At 40.2% G+C, this 12989-nt stretch overlaps 1 protein-coding gene across 1 annotated transcript; it reads left to right on the top strand.

The window, feature by feature from the left end:
* Positions 1-6356: 6356 nt before the first annotated feature.
* Positions 6357-8866, top strand: LOC124620349 (myb-like protein M). The gene is made up of 4 exons (XM_047147023.1): positions 6357-6385; positions 6502-7091; positions 7722-8165; positions 8802-8866. Exons 1-4 carry the CDS (start codon positions 6357-6359, stop codon positions 8864-8866), a joined length of 1128 nt encoding a protein of 375 aa, XP_047002979.1.
* Positions 8867-12989: the final 4123 nt, after the last annotated feature.

The following is a 12989-nucleotide window of genomic DNA, read 5'->3' as shown; positions in this document are numbered from 1 at the left end:
AGGTTTGCTGTGTCCCTTGGACCATCTTTTTGACGATGAAGCTTAGAAATTGCATCGGAATTAAATTCAAAAGGCTCAATGCCGACTTATGTACAAGAGGACTGACACTCTCACTTTCTATGATTTGAACCTCTCCGGTGAGTCGAGTTTTATATTCCGATGCTTCACTTCAGGTTTCCTGTATACCTTGGACCTTCTTATTGACGATGAAAGACAGAAATTGCATCCGAATTTAATACAAAAAGCACAATGCAAACCTAAGTACAAGAGGACTGACAATCTCACTTTCTATGATTTGAACCTCTCCTGTGAGTCCAGTTTTAGATTCCGATGCTTCACTTCAAGTTTACTGTATTCCTTGGACCATCTTATTGACGATGAAATACAGAAATTGCATCCGAATTTAATACAAAACGCACAATGCCCAGTTAGGTACAAGAGGACTAACACTCTAACTTTCTGTGATTTGAGCCTCTCCTGTGAGACCAGTTTTAGATTCCGATGCTTCACTTCAGGTTTACTGTATACCTTGGAACTTCTTATTGACGATGAATCACAGAAATTGCATCCAAATTTAATACAAAAGGCACAATGCCGACTAAAGTACAAGAGGACTGACACACTAACTTTCTTTGATTTGAAACTCTCCTGTGAGTCCAATTTTAGATTCCGTGCTTAACTTCAGATTTACTGTATTCCTTGGTTCTTCTTATCGACGATGAACTACAGATATTGCATCCGATTTTAATACAGGAGGCACAATGCCGACTTATGTACAAGAGGACTGCCACTCTCACTTTCTATGATTTAAACCTCTCCTGTGAGTCCAGTTTTAGATTTCTTTGCTTCACTTCAGGTTTACAGTATAACTTGGACCTTCTTATTGACGATGAAAGTCAGAAATTGCATCCGAATTTAATACAAGAGGCACAATGCCGACTTCAGTACAAGAGCACTGACCCAATTTCTATGATTTGAACCTCTCCTCTGTATCCAGTTTTAGATTCCGATGCCTCACTTCAGGTTTAATGTATCCCTTGGACTTTCTTATCGACGATGAAACACAGAAATTGCATCCGAATTTAATACAAAAGGTACAATGCCGACTTAAGTACAAGAGGACTGACACTCTAACTTTCTATGATATGAACCTCTCCTGTAAGTCCATTTTTAGATTCCGATGCTTCACTTCAGGTTTACTGTATACCATGGACCTTCTTATTGACGATGAAACACAGAAATTGCATCGAAATTAAATTCAAAAGGCACAATGCCGTCTTAAGTACAAGTGGACTGACACTCTAACTTTCTATGATTTGAACCTTTCCTGTGAGTCCAGTTTTAGATTCCGATGCTTCACCTCAGGTTTACTGTGTACCTTGGACCTTCTTATTGACGATGAAGCACAGACATTGCAACGGAATTAAATTCAAAAGGCACAATGTGAGTTAAGTACAAGAGGACTGACACTCTAACTTTCTATGATTTGAACCTCTCCTGTGAGTCCAGTTTTAGATTACGAAGCTTCACATCAGGTTTACTGTATGCCTTGGACCTTCTTATTGACGATGAAACACAGAAATTGTATCGGAATTAAATTCAAAAGGCACAATGCCAACTTAAGTTCTAGGGGACTGACACTCTAACTTTCTATCATTTGAACCCCTCCTGTGAGTCCAGTATTAGATTCCGATGCTTCACTTCTGGTTTATTGTATCCCTTGGATCTTCATATTGACGATGAAACACAGAAATTTCATCCGAATTTAGTACAAAAGGCACAATGCCGACTTAAGTACAAGAGGACTGACACTCTCACTTTCTATGATTTAAACCTCTCCTGTGAGTCCAATTTTAGGTTACTATGCTTCACTTCAGGTTTACTGTATAACCTGGACCTTCTTATTGACGATGAAAGACAGAAATTGCATCCGAATTTAGTACAAAAGGCACAATGCCGACTTAAGTACAAGAGCACTGACACACTTTCTATGATTTTAACCTCTCCTGTGATTCCAGTTTTAAATTCCGATGCTTCACTTCAGGTTTCCTGTATACCTCGGACCTTCTTATTGACGATGAAAAACAGAAATTGCACCCGAATTTAATACAAAAGGCACAATCCACACTTAAGTACAAGAGGACTGACACTCTCACTTTCTATGATTTGAACCTCTCCTGTGAGTCCAGTTTTAGATTCCGATGCCTCACTTCAGGTTTACTGTATCCCTTGGACTTTCTTATTGACGATGAAACACAGAAATGGCATCCGAATTTAATACAAAAGGCACAATGCCGACTTAAGTACAAGAGGACTGACACTCTAACTCTCTATGATTTGAACCTCTCCTCTGAGTCCAGCTCTAGATTCCGATGCTTTACTTCAGGTTTGCTGTATCCCTTGGACCATCTTTTTGACGATGAAGCTAAGAAATTGCATCGGAATTAAATTCAAAGGGCACAATGCCGACTTAAGCACATGAGGACTGACACTCTCAATTTCTATGATTTGAACCCCTCCGGTGTGTCGAGTTTTAGATTCCGATGCTTCACTTCAGGTTTCCTGTATACCTTGGGCCTTCTTATCTACGATGAAAGACAGAAATTGCATACGAATTTAGTTCAAAAGGCACAATGCCGTCTTAAGTACAAGAGGACTGACACTCTAACTCTCTATGATTTGAACCTCTCCTGTGAGTCTAGTTTTAGATTCCGATGCTTCACTTCACGTTTACTGTGTACCTTGGACCTTCTTATTGACGATGAAGCACAGAAATTGCATCTGAATTAAATTCAAAAGGCACAATGCCGACTTAAGTACAAGAGGACTGACACTCTAACTTTCTATGATTTGAGCCTCTCCTGTGAGTCCAGTTTTAGATTCCGATGCTTCACTTCAGGTTTACTGTATCCCTTGGACCTTCTTGTTGACGATGAATCACAGAAATTGCATCCGAATTTAATACAAAAGGCACAATGCCGACTTAAGTACAAGAGGACTGACACACTAACGTTCTTTGATTTGAAACTCTCCTGTGAGTCCGGTTTTAGATTCCGTTCTTCACTTCAGGTTTACTGTATTCCTTGGTTCTTCTTATCGAGGATGAACTACAGATATAGCATCCGAATTTAATACAAGAGGCACAATGCCGACTTAAGTACAAGAGGACTGACACTCTCACTTTCTATGATTTAAACCTCTCCTGTGAGTCCAGTTTTAGATTTCTTTGCTTCACTTCAGTTTTACTGTATAACTTGGACCTCCTTATTGACGATGAAAGTCAGAAATTGCATCCGAATTTAATACAAGAGGCACAATGCCGACATACGTACAAGAGCACTTACACACTTTCTATGATTTGAACCTCTCCTGTGAGTCCAGTTTTAAATTCCGATGCCTCACTTCATTTTCACTGTATCCCTTGGACTTTCTTATTGACGATGAAGCACAGAAATTGCACCCGAATTTAATACAAAAGTCACAATGCCGACTTGAGTACAAGAGTACTGACACTATAAACTTCTATGATTTGAACCTCTCCTCTGAGTCCAGCTTTAGATTCTGATGCTTCACTTCAGGTTTGCTGTATCCCTTGGACCATCTTTTTGGCGATGAAGCTTAGAAATTGCATCGGAATTAAATTCAAAAGACACAATGCCGACTTAAGTGCAAGAGGACTGACACTCTCACTTTCTATGACATGAACCTCTCCGCAGAGTCGAGTTTTAGATTCCGATGCTTCACTTCAGGTTTCCTGTACACCTTGGACATTCTTATTGACGATGAAAGACAGAAATTGCATCCGAATATAATACAAAAGGCACAATGCAAAGTTAAGTACAAGAGGACTGACACTCTCACTTTCTATGATTTGAACCTCTCCTGTGAGTCCAGTTTTAGATTCCGATGCTTCACTTCATATTTACTGTTTTCCTTGGACCTTCTTATTGACGATGAAACACAGGAATTGCATCCGAATTTAATACAAAATGCACAAAGCCGAATTAAGTACAAGAGGACTGACACTCCAACTTTCTATGATTTGAGCCTCTCCTGTGAGTCCAGTTTTAGATTCCGATGCTTCACTTCAGGCTTACTGTATCCCTTGGACCTTCTTACTGACGATGAATCACAGAAATTGCATCCGAATTTAATATAAAAAGCACAATGCCGACTTAACTACAAGAGGACTGACACTCTAACATTCTTTGATTTGAAACTCTCCTGTGAGTCCAGTGTTAGGTTCCGTGCTTCACTTCAGGTTAACTGTATTCCTTGGACCTTCTTATCGACGATGAACTACAGATATTGCATCCGAATTTAATACAAGAGGCACAATGCCGACTTAAGTACAAGAGCACTGACACACTTTCTATGATTTGAACCTCTCCGGTGAGTCGAGTTTTAGATTCCGATGCTTCACTTCAGGTTTCCTGTATACCTTGGACCTTCTTATTGACGATGAAAGACAGAAATTGCATCCGAATTTAATTCAAAAGGCACAATGCCGTCTTAAGTACAAGAGGACTGACACTCTAACTCTCTATGATTTGAACCTCTCCTGTGAGTCCAGTTTTAGATTTCGATGCTTCACTTCAGGTTTACTGTGCACCTTGGACCTTCTTATTGACGATGAAGCACAGAAATTGCATCGGAATTAAATTCAAAAGGCACAATGTGAGTTTAGTACAAGAGGACTGTCACTCTAACTTTCTATGATTTGAAACTCTCCTGTGAGTCCAGTTTTAAATTTCGATGCTTCAGTTCAGGTTTACTGTATCCCTTGGACCTCCTTATTGACGATGAAACACAGAAATTGCAACCGAATTTAATACAAGAGGCACAATGCCGACTTAAGTACAAGAGTAGTGACACACTTTCTATGATTTGAACCTCTCCTGTGAGTCTAGTTTTAGATTCCGATGCCTCACTTCAGGTTTACTGTATCCCTTGGACTGTCTTATTGACGATGTATAGCGTCCCGAGTGCCATATTACGAAAAGACTTTAAATTATTTATAAAGAAAACATTCGTAATTTGTAAGAGATTTTTTTTTCATGTAGCCGTAAAATAATAATTTCTTTGTCCAAGTCTCAAGTGCAAAGAAATAATTTATGACAAAATGATCTAAAGAGGTGACAAGATACGCTCTTTTGTTAATTTTTTAGTCGACTTCACTTCTTCTTTTGTCTTGAATGTGTCTAGAGGGACATCTTGTGTGTGCTGACAAATGTAAGCATATTTGTATGAGTTAAACATATAATATAAGTATTTAATATTATTGTGCACTTTTAATTTGTAAGAGGTGATCCCGATTTCATGTCCGCCTTCCTTGAATTAACCTGCATTCAAGTAATTTACAGCTCAACAATCGCAGCGGCCGATGCAGCCAACGACGCCATTACGTGGCGATATTAACTTATGAAAAATTAGCGGAAGCGGAAAACTCGCCCGCTATTAGCATAATATTAATTTTTCTCCACAGCCGCACGAAGTTGCAGAAATACTTAGCTTTAAGATTCTTATTTTCAGTACCATAGCTGAGAGCCAGAGCCAGGACTCCGACTACAATACAATGGTTAACGGAGGTAAGAAAATACTCTCGCGCGTGTGTGGGCCGCAATTGTAATTAATAACTAAAGATCTTTTGCTTTAACGTCAACTGACTAGCCGAGGAAATTTATATGAAAAGTTTATTACATTGTTCAACTTAAACATCATTTTTATGAAGGCCCACCACGTAAGTCGGCAACAATCAAAAAATAATAATAACAATAATAATATATACATTAAATTACGACGACCAACGGACGCGAGATTGGCGCCCAACGTGGGGCCACAATACACAACATTTATTATTATATTGTAACTCTTTACAGACCACTTTCTTTTCATGTATCATAGACAATCCGAAATCCTGAGGAGATCTGGAGAGGAAAAAGTGTAGAAAAGAAAAAGGATTGCGAGAAAGAAAAATAATTAAGGTAAGGCCTATTGTGCAAGCATCCTGTGTAGCTCTGTGCGGAATATCGAACCCATGTGCACATGAGATACCTTCGGTGTTTTGTATATTTATGTGTTTATTTTTGGAGGGGATAATTATTCGTTTTGTTTATTTATATGTTTATTTTTGGAGGGGATAATTATTCGCGTGTGTATCAGTGTTAAAGATTTGTCAGTGGCTTAAAGTGAATTTATTATGGGTAAGATAGGACAACCTAAAACATCCGTACCAGAAGAACAAAATTCTGTTAATATGGAAAGTGAGGATCATTTGCAATACGTAAACGAATTCCCAGCCACCGCCTCGGATAACATAATTTCCGGAGCGGGGGGCGAGGATCTGTGGACGGTGAATGACGCTCCACAGCAGAATGGGAATAGAGTAACAACTCCACTGCCTGGGGGGGGGGGGGGGGGGGGGGGGCAATCGTGTGCTAGATTAAGCGGGGCACCAGTATGCTCACCGATTGCAGACCCATTTGCAGAATTTCTGCGTAGGTTAGAAGAAAGAGTTAGGGAAAGAGATCAGAAACTGGCTCAGATGCTACGTGAGCAAGAGCAGCGCAATGAAGCAAAACTAGATAGGATCCAAAGCGAACTTGCCGAGATGCGGGACGCGTGCAAAGAAATACCCGATCTTGTGCAAAGCTTAGCCGGCGAAATGCAAAAATTACAGATATCGCAGGCTAGGCTTGAAGATAATGTCCAGACTTTAACCAACCGCGTAGATAATGTGGAGATAGATGCACGGAAAAGTATTGACGCATATTTGGAAGTGCAAGCTCAAAAAGTAGAAAAAGAATTAAAGGAATGGCTAGAAGTAAAGGATCGCGAGATATCTGCAAAGATTGAAAGCGACGTAAAAACAGCTGTAGAACAAGCGACTGCGGCCGCGAGTGTAAATATTGACGCTAGTGCTGTCGCACTACATGCCGAATTAGCACAGGTCAAGTCCCGTGTGACAGCGGAGTTGCCAAATTGGCAACAGGAGGTCGCGCGAAGACTGTCTGCGTTGGAAAGCAATGTAAACAGTGGCGGACAGATCATGAATCCGACTCCGCGCACTGATTACTGTAATAACGCTGACGGTATGCAGGGTACGAGTGCGCAACCGCAACCTAATGCGAATTATGAGCACGAACAACATGCGATACCGTGCAGCGCACATCACGAAGTGATGAATGTCCCAGAATGTAGCAATCAGACGTGCAAAAAAGAGGACAATGTAATAAAACACAGGACATTCCAACCCTTCAATAGCGAAAAACGAAATGTCCACCCTGTTGTATTTATTAAGAGCTTTATGAATGTGTTTCCCAGGACATGGACGGAAAGACAAAGAATACAGTTCGTGGTCTCCTTTATTCAAGGTGACGCGGCACTGTGGGCCACCGACGTGTCCGAAAAATGTCTAACGATGCAACAGTTTGAAGGTGCATTCTTGCAAAAATTCTGGTCCGATAGCGTCCAAGAAAGACTACGAAAGGAGTTGTACAGTCCAGAAATGTACAATCCTAAGATGGGAACGTTACGCAAATATTTCGAAAAGTATATAAACAAAACCAGGTACTGGGACGAGCCAATGTCCGATCGTGACATAATCAGATTAATAAAAATGAAGTTGCCCAGTGAAATTAAAAGATATTTCATCAATGTGCCGGAATACGATATAGAACAATTCATGGAAATAGTGGATTCTGTTGACTTATTGATCGAAGATATGAAAACCGAAAACAATTGGAACCATGCAGGCTGTAATCAACAAAAAGCCGATTACAATAGCAGCCACAGTAACGGTAGTAACTTAGTACCAAATGGTAACGGGAATAGGCAAGAGCACCGGCAACAGAATCGAGGCACAAACAATGGCAATGGTTATAACGGCAACGGTTATAATCGTCAAAATGGAAAGAGACATCATGATGGACGCATGAGTAATGGATATAATGGTAACGGCAATCCGCAATGGCGCAACAACCGAAACCAGTGGCGTGGTCGTAACGAACCGGCACCACAGTGGCAACAAAACACAGCGCCACAATGGAACGCCAACCCAGGTCCGTCACAGAACATGTCAGGGAGTTACAACCGACCACCACAAAACCAGAGCCATACACAATATCAAAATACACCATCGGGGAGGCAGGGCGGCCAACCCAACAGTAGCAACAACAACAACCAGAACCACAATGTGAGGTTAGTGGAAGTGACAGACAACTGTCAACCCACTAATGCTCATCCGTTAAACTAAAGACAGCCACAATACGCTCTCCGTTGTTGGCTGCAGGATGGTGTAGTGAGGGCACATTCACGGATGACAGCCATAAACTTTGTATGCTGAGATACAATGAAGGAACAAAAATTGAAAAGGAACTTGTAGACATACCGCAGAAATGTAACCGAACCGACAAAAGTGTTGTGCAGGCTATATTGCAAGCAGATATGTATGGAGCACCAATACAGATAATAGTCGATACCGGTGCGTCAACCAATGTCATGAGTGCAAATTTTTACAAGTACTTGAGTCAAAATAATATAATACCAGTATTGCCAGTGAAGAATTGTCGTGTTACAGGTGCAATAGGTGCACAATCTCATATCATAAAGCACCAGGTGCAAGTCGAGTTTACGGTAGGAAATGAAGCAATGAAAAGCTCGTTCCTAGTAGTTAGGGGATAAGGTGTTGCTTGCATCCTGGGGATGGAATTTTTACGCCAGAGGGACGCAAAAATCGACCTCTTGTGCGGGGAAGTAAGCCTTATGAATGAGGGTACACGTGTAATTTTGCCATTGTTGAGGACACGGGAAGTGCACGGTAAATATTGCCGGAGCTTTCAAACGAGATTCGAAGGAATACAGGTAATGAATTTATATTCTGACTTAAGTACAAGACAAGCATATTATAAAGAATTCATTACTGAAGATAAAGAGGAAAAAAGGAAACTGATAGCCATGAAAGTTAGGGAGTCAGAACATTTGACTGAAGCACAACAAAACGAATTGACTCAGCTACTTACAGATTATGAGAATGTGTTTTCGGAAAAACCTGGTGTTATCGAGGGCTACACCTATAACATCGAAGTGGTACCTCACGTTACTTTCTGTCACGCAAACTACACCATCCTGTGGTCGAATAAGGAGGCAATTACTAAGGAAACAAGAAAAATACTTACAAAGACTTAAAGAAGTTCGCTCAGTAGAGCAACGTTTACATTTGTGTGTAGTAGGTTAAGTTTATAGCGTATTTTTTCTGTGTGTAAATGTTCCGATTTTAGTGTAATATTTTAAGACAATGAGGCACACAAGATTAGTGCGATTCAATTTTGTAGATGTTAAGGAATAATAGTATTTTTAAACAATTGCATTTTGAAGAAAAAAAAAATGAACGTAGGTTTAAGAATATGTTAAAAATTGCATGTTGAAAAATTCTTTAAAAAATATTTAAAAAAAAAATTCAATAGCATGTAATGATGACAGAATTTTTCATTAGAGTGTCATGAATATTTTTGAACTGTAGTAGTAATGCAACTTATGAAATTCAATATTATAGTGTATAAGTCGTTTCATGTATTCATGTCTATACCGATCTTGAAATATGCTCAATCATAATCTACTTAACAATACCAGTGCAGGGTGTACATCACCCAAGGTACCTCATGTGTTGTGGTCAAGGTACAAAGCAAATCAGTAAACGCGACTACCGCTAAGCACTGTTAAAATATATTGCCATCTGCTAAGGCAGAGATTTGCACGAATTTGTAGTGTAAACAAAAGTCACAAATCTAACATTAATCTAGGAACTTGCACGCTAGGCCTAGATTATAAAATGTCTACAATAATGCGAGAGGCAAAGTTTTGTAAAGTCGAGCCTGGCTCTGGAGAGCAAGTACGCAATGAGTGGGCAGACATGACATGGGAACTTACCTCAGATCAGACGGAAATACAATTGTATAGTCAAAAAATCTGAAGGCAAGTACGACTCGTAAGTGGAAAATAAAAAGAGATAATTAGTGCGAGAGACTGGTAAAATCCAGCACGAACCAAAATCTAGTTCAGACTGAATGAAATACATTAGTGTTTGTGAACTAATCGAAACAGTTACTTTAAGCAGTGTGAAAACCTGTGAAGGTGAAACTGTGATATGGACAGTGAAGTGCTAGTATTGAACGTTCAACAGCGGTAAGGACGCCAAACGCCAATATTACGCACGAAAAACTGTGAATTTGCCTATAAATGTGAACTGTTAACGTGAAGTGAACCCACAGTCAATATTTTTGGGACAGACTGTAGTTTCAGTGAGCACAATAATGCGAGATTGGAATGCGATGCGTGGACTGTTGCAAAACAGCAACCGCAGAAACGGCGAATGTTTGTGCTAAACTCGTATTGGGACACTCACCAGTGCCTGCGAGTGCGGCGAAAACATAAATAACTTTTGTCAAGACAAAAACTGACGTATGATGGAAACAGTATTGCATCAAAACTGCATTCACGGGAGAAGATCCATGTCATGTATTCTGCAAGACAGTGCTAGCTTGACACTCGGAAACTGGCGAAAACTTAACAACAACCGCCGCGCTAATAAATTCCTCTTTCCCACTAGCGTAACCATCTGCGGTGGGAAACAAATATTACGTTGGTTGTGTGTATGTTTCATGTACTACGTCGGAGATGCGTAGCAGAGCTGACTCCTGCCAACAAGAGCGGGGGGCGAATATCATCCCACTCCGCCACGCCTGGCCGAGACAGAAGCGCATCGCCAACCGTGCAGCCGATCAGCTGATTCTGACGTTCCGCGACGGCGAGAGACACGCTGGCGTCGAGCGGGCGTTGACCTCTCCGCAGCCGCCGCGAACGCCGAGCACCGAACACACCAACCGACGCCGTCGCGAGCCAAACGTCGCGGCGCAGATCATCAAGTGTTATAATGACCTCATTTTTTTGCATAGTGCAACAAAAATATTTGTATGCACATCCTGTACTCCAATGACATTCCATAAACAATTAAGTGAAAGTGAACAAAGCAGTTAGTCTGTCGCTCCACCGAGGTTTTCCCCAGGTTTCCCTACGGCCGCGCCAAATGGGGAGCGAACAGTTGACACCCCTGGGACTTCAAATATTCCGGACTAACTCGTGGTTGTATACCTTGAACCTCATCTGTATTACACTTTGTGTGCAACGCACCTCAGTAATTACAATATACGATGTGTCATATTAAAAATTGTGAAAGAAAAATCTGCGTGTGGACACTGTGGACTTGAAAGTGGAAACATTTATGTCAAAAAACACGAACATTTTTTATGACATAAGCATTTCGGGGGGCAATATAGCGTCCCCAGTGCCATATTACGAAAAGACTTTAAATTATTTATAAAGAAGACATTCATAATTTGTAAGAGATTTTTTTTTCATGTAGCCGTAAAATAATAATTTCTTTGTCCAAGTCTCAAGTGCAAAGAAATAATTTATGACAAAATGATCTAAAGAGGTGACAAGATACGCTCTTTTGTTAATTTTTTAGTCGACTTCACTTCTTCTTTTGTCTTGAATGTGTCTAGAGGGACATCTTGCGTGTGCTGACAAATGTAAGCATATTTGTATGAGTTAAACATATAATATAACTATTTAATATTATTGTGCACTTTTAATTTGTAAGAGGTGATCCCGATTTCATGTCCGCCTTCCTTGAATTAACCTGCATTCAAGTAATTTACAGCTCAACAATCGCAGCGGCCGATGCAGCCAACGATGCCATTACGTGGCGATATTAACTTATGAAAAATTAGCGGAAGCGGAAAACTCGCCCGCTATTAGCATATTATTAATTTTTCTCCACAGCCGCACGAAGTTGCAGATATACTCAGCTTTAAGATTCTTATTTTCAGTACCATAGCTGAGAGCCAGAGCCAGGACTCCGACTACAATACAATGGTTAACGGAGGAAAGAAAATACTCCCGCGCGTGTGTGGGCCGCAATTGTAATTAATAACTAAATATCTTTTGCTTTAACGTCAACTGACTAGCCGAGGAAATTTATATGAAAAGTTTATTACATTGTTCAACTTAAACATCATTTTTATGAAGGCCCACCACGTAAGTCGGCAACAATCAAAAAATAATAATAACAATAATAATATATACATTAAATTACGACGACCGACGGACGCGAGAGATGAAACACAGAAATTGCATCCGAATTTAATACAAAAGGCACAATGTCGACTTAAGTACAAGAGGACTGACACTCTAACTTTCTATGATTTGAACCTCTCCAGGAAGTCCAGTTTTAAATTCCGATGCTTCACTTCAGGTTTACTGTATAGCTTGGACCTTCTTATTGAGGATGAAACACAGAAATTGCATCGAAATTAAATTCAAAAGGCACAATGCCGTCTTAAGTACAAGAGGGCTGACACTCTAACTTTCTATGATTTGAACCTCTCCTGTGAGTCCAGTTTTAGATTCCGATGCTTCACTTCAGATTTACTGTGTACCTTGGACCTTCGTATGGACGATGAAACACAGAAATTGCATCGGAATTTAATACAATAGGTACAATGCCGACTTAAGTACAAGAGTACTGACACTCTAATTTTCTATGATTTGAACCTCTCCTCTGAGTCCAGCTTTAGATTCCGATGCTTCACTTCAGGTTTGCTGTATACCTTGGACCATCTTTTTGACGATGAAGCTTAGATATTGCAACGGAATTAAATTCAAAAGGCACAATGCCGACTTAAGTACAAGAGGACTGACACTCTCACTTTCTATGATTTGAACCTTTCCGGTGAGTCGAGTTTTAGATTCCGATGCTTCACTTCAGGTTTCCTGTATACCTAGGACCATCTTATTGACGATGAAAGACAGAAATTGCATCCGAATTTTATACAAAAGGCACAATGCAAACTTAAGTACAAGAGGACTGACACTCTCACTTTCTATGATTTGAACCTCTCCTGTGAGTCCAGTTTTAGATTCCGATGCTT

Source organism: Schistocerca americana, chromosome 6 (genome assembly GCF_021461395.2).
Source record: "Schistocerca americana isolate TAMUIC-IGC-003095 chromosome 6, iqSchAmer2.1, whole genome shotgun sequence".
NCBI lineage: Eukaryota > Metazoa > Arthropoda > Insecta > Orthoptera > Acrididae > Schistocerca > Schistocerca americana.
This window is presented reverse-complemented; position numbering and strand designations above follow the sequence as displayed.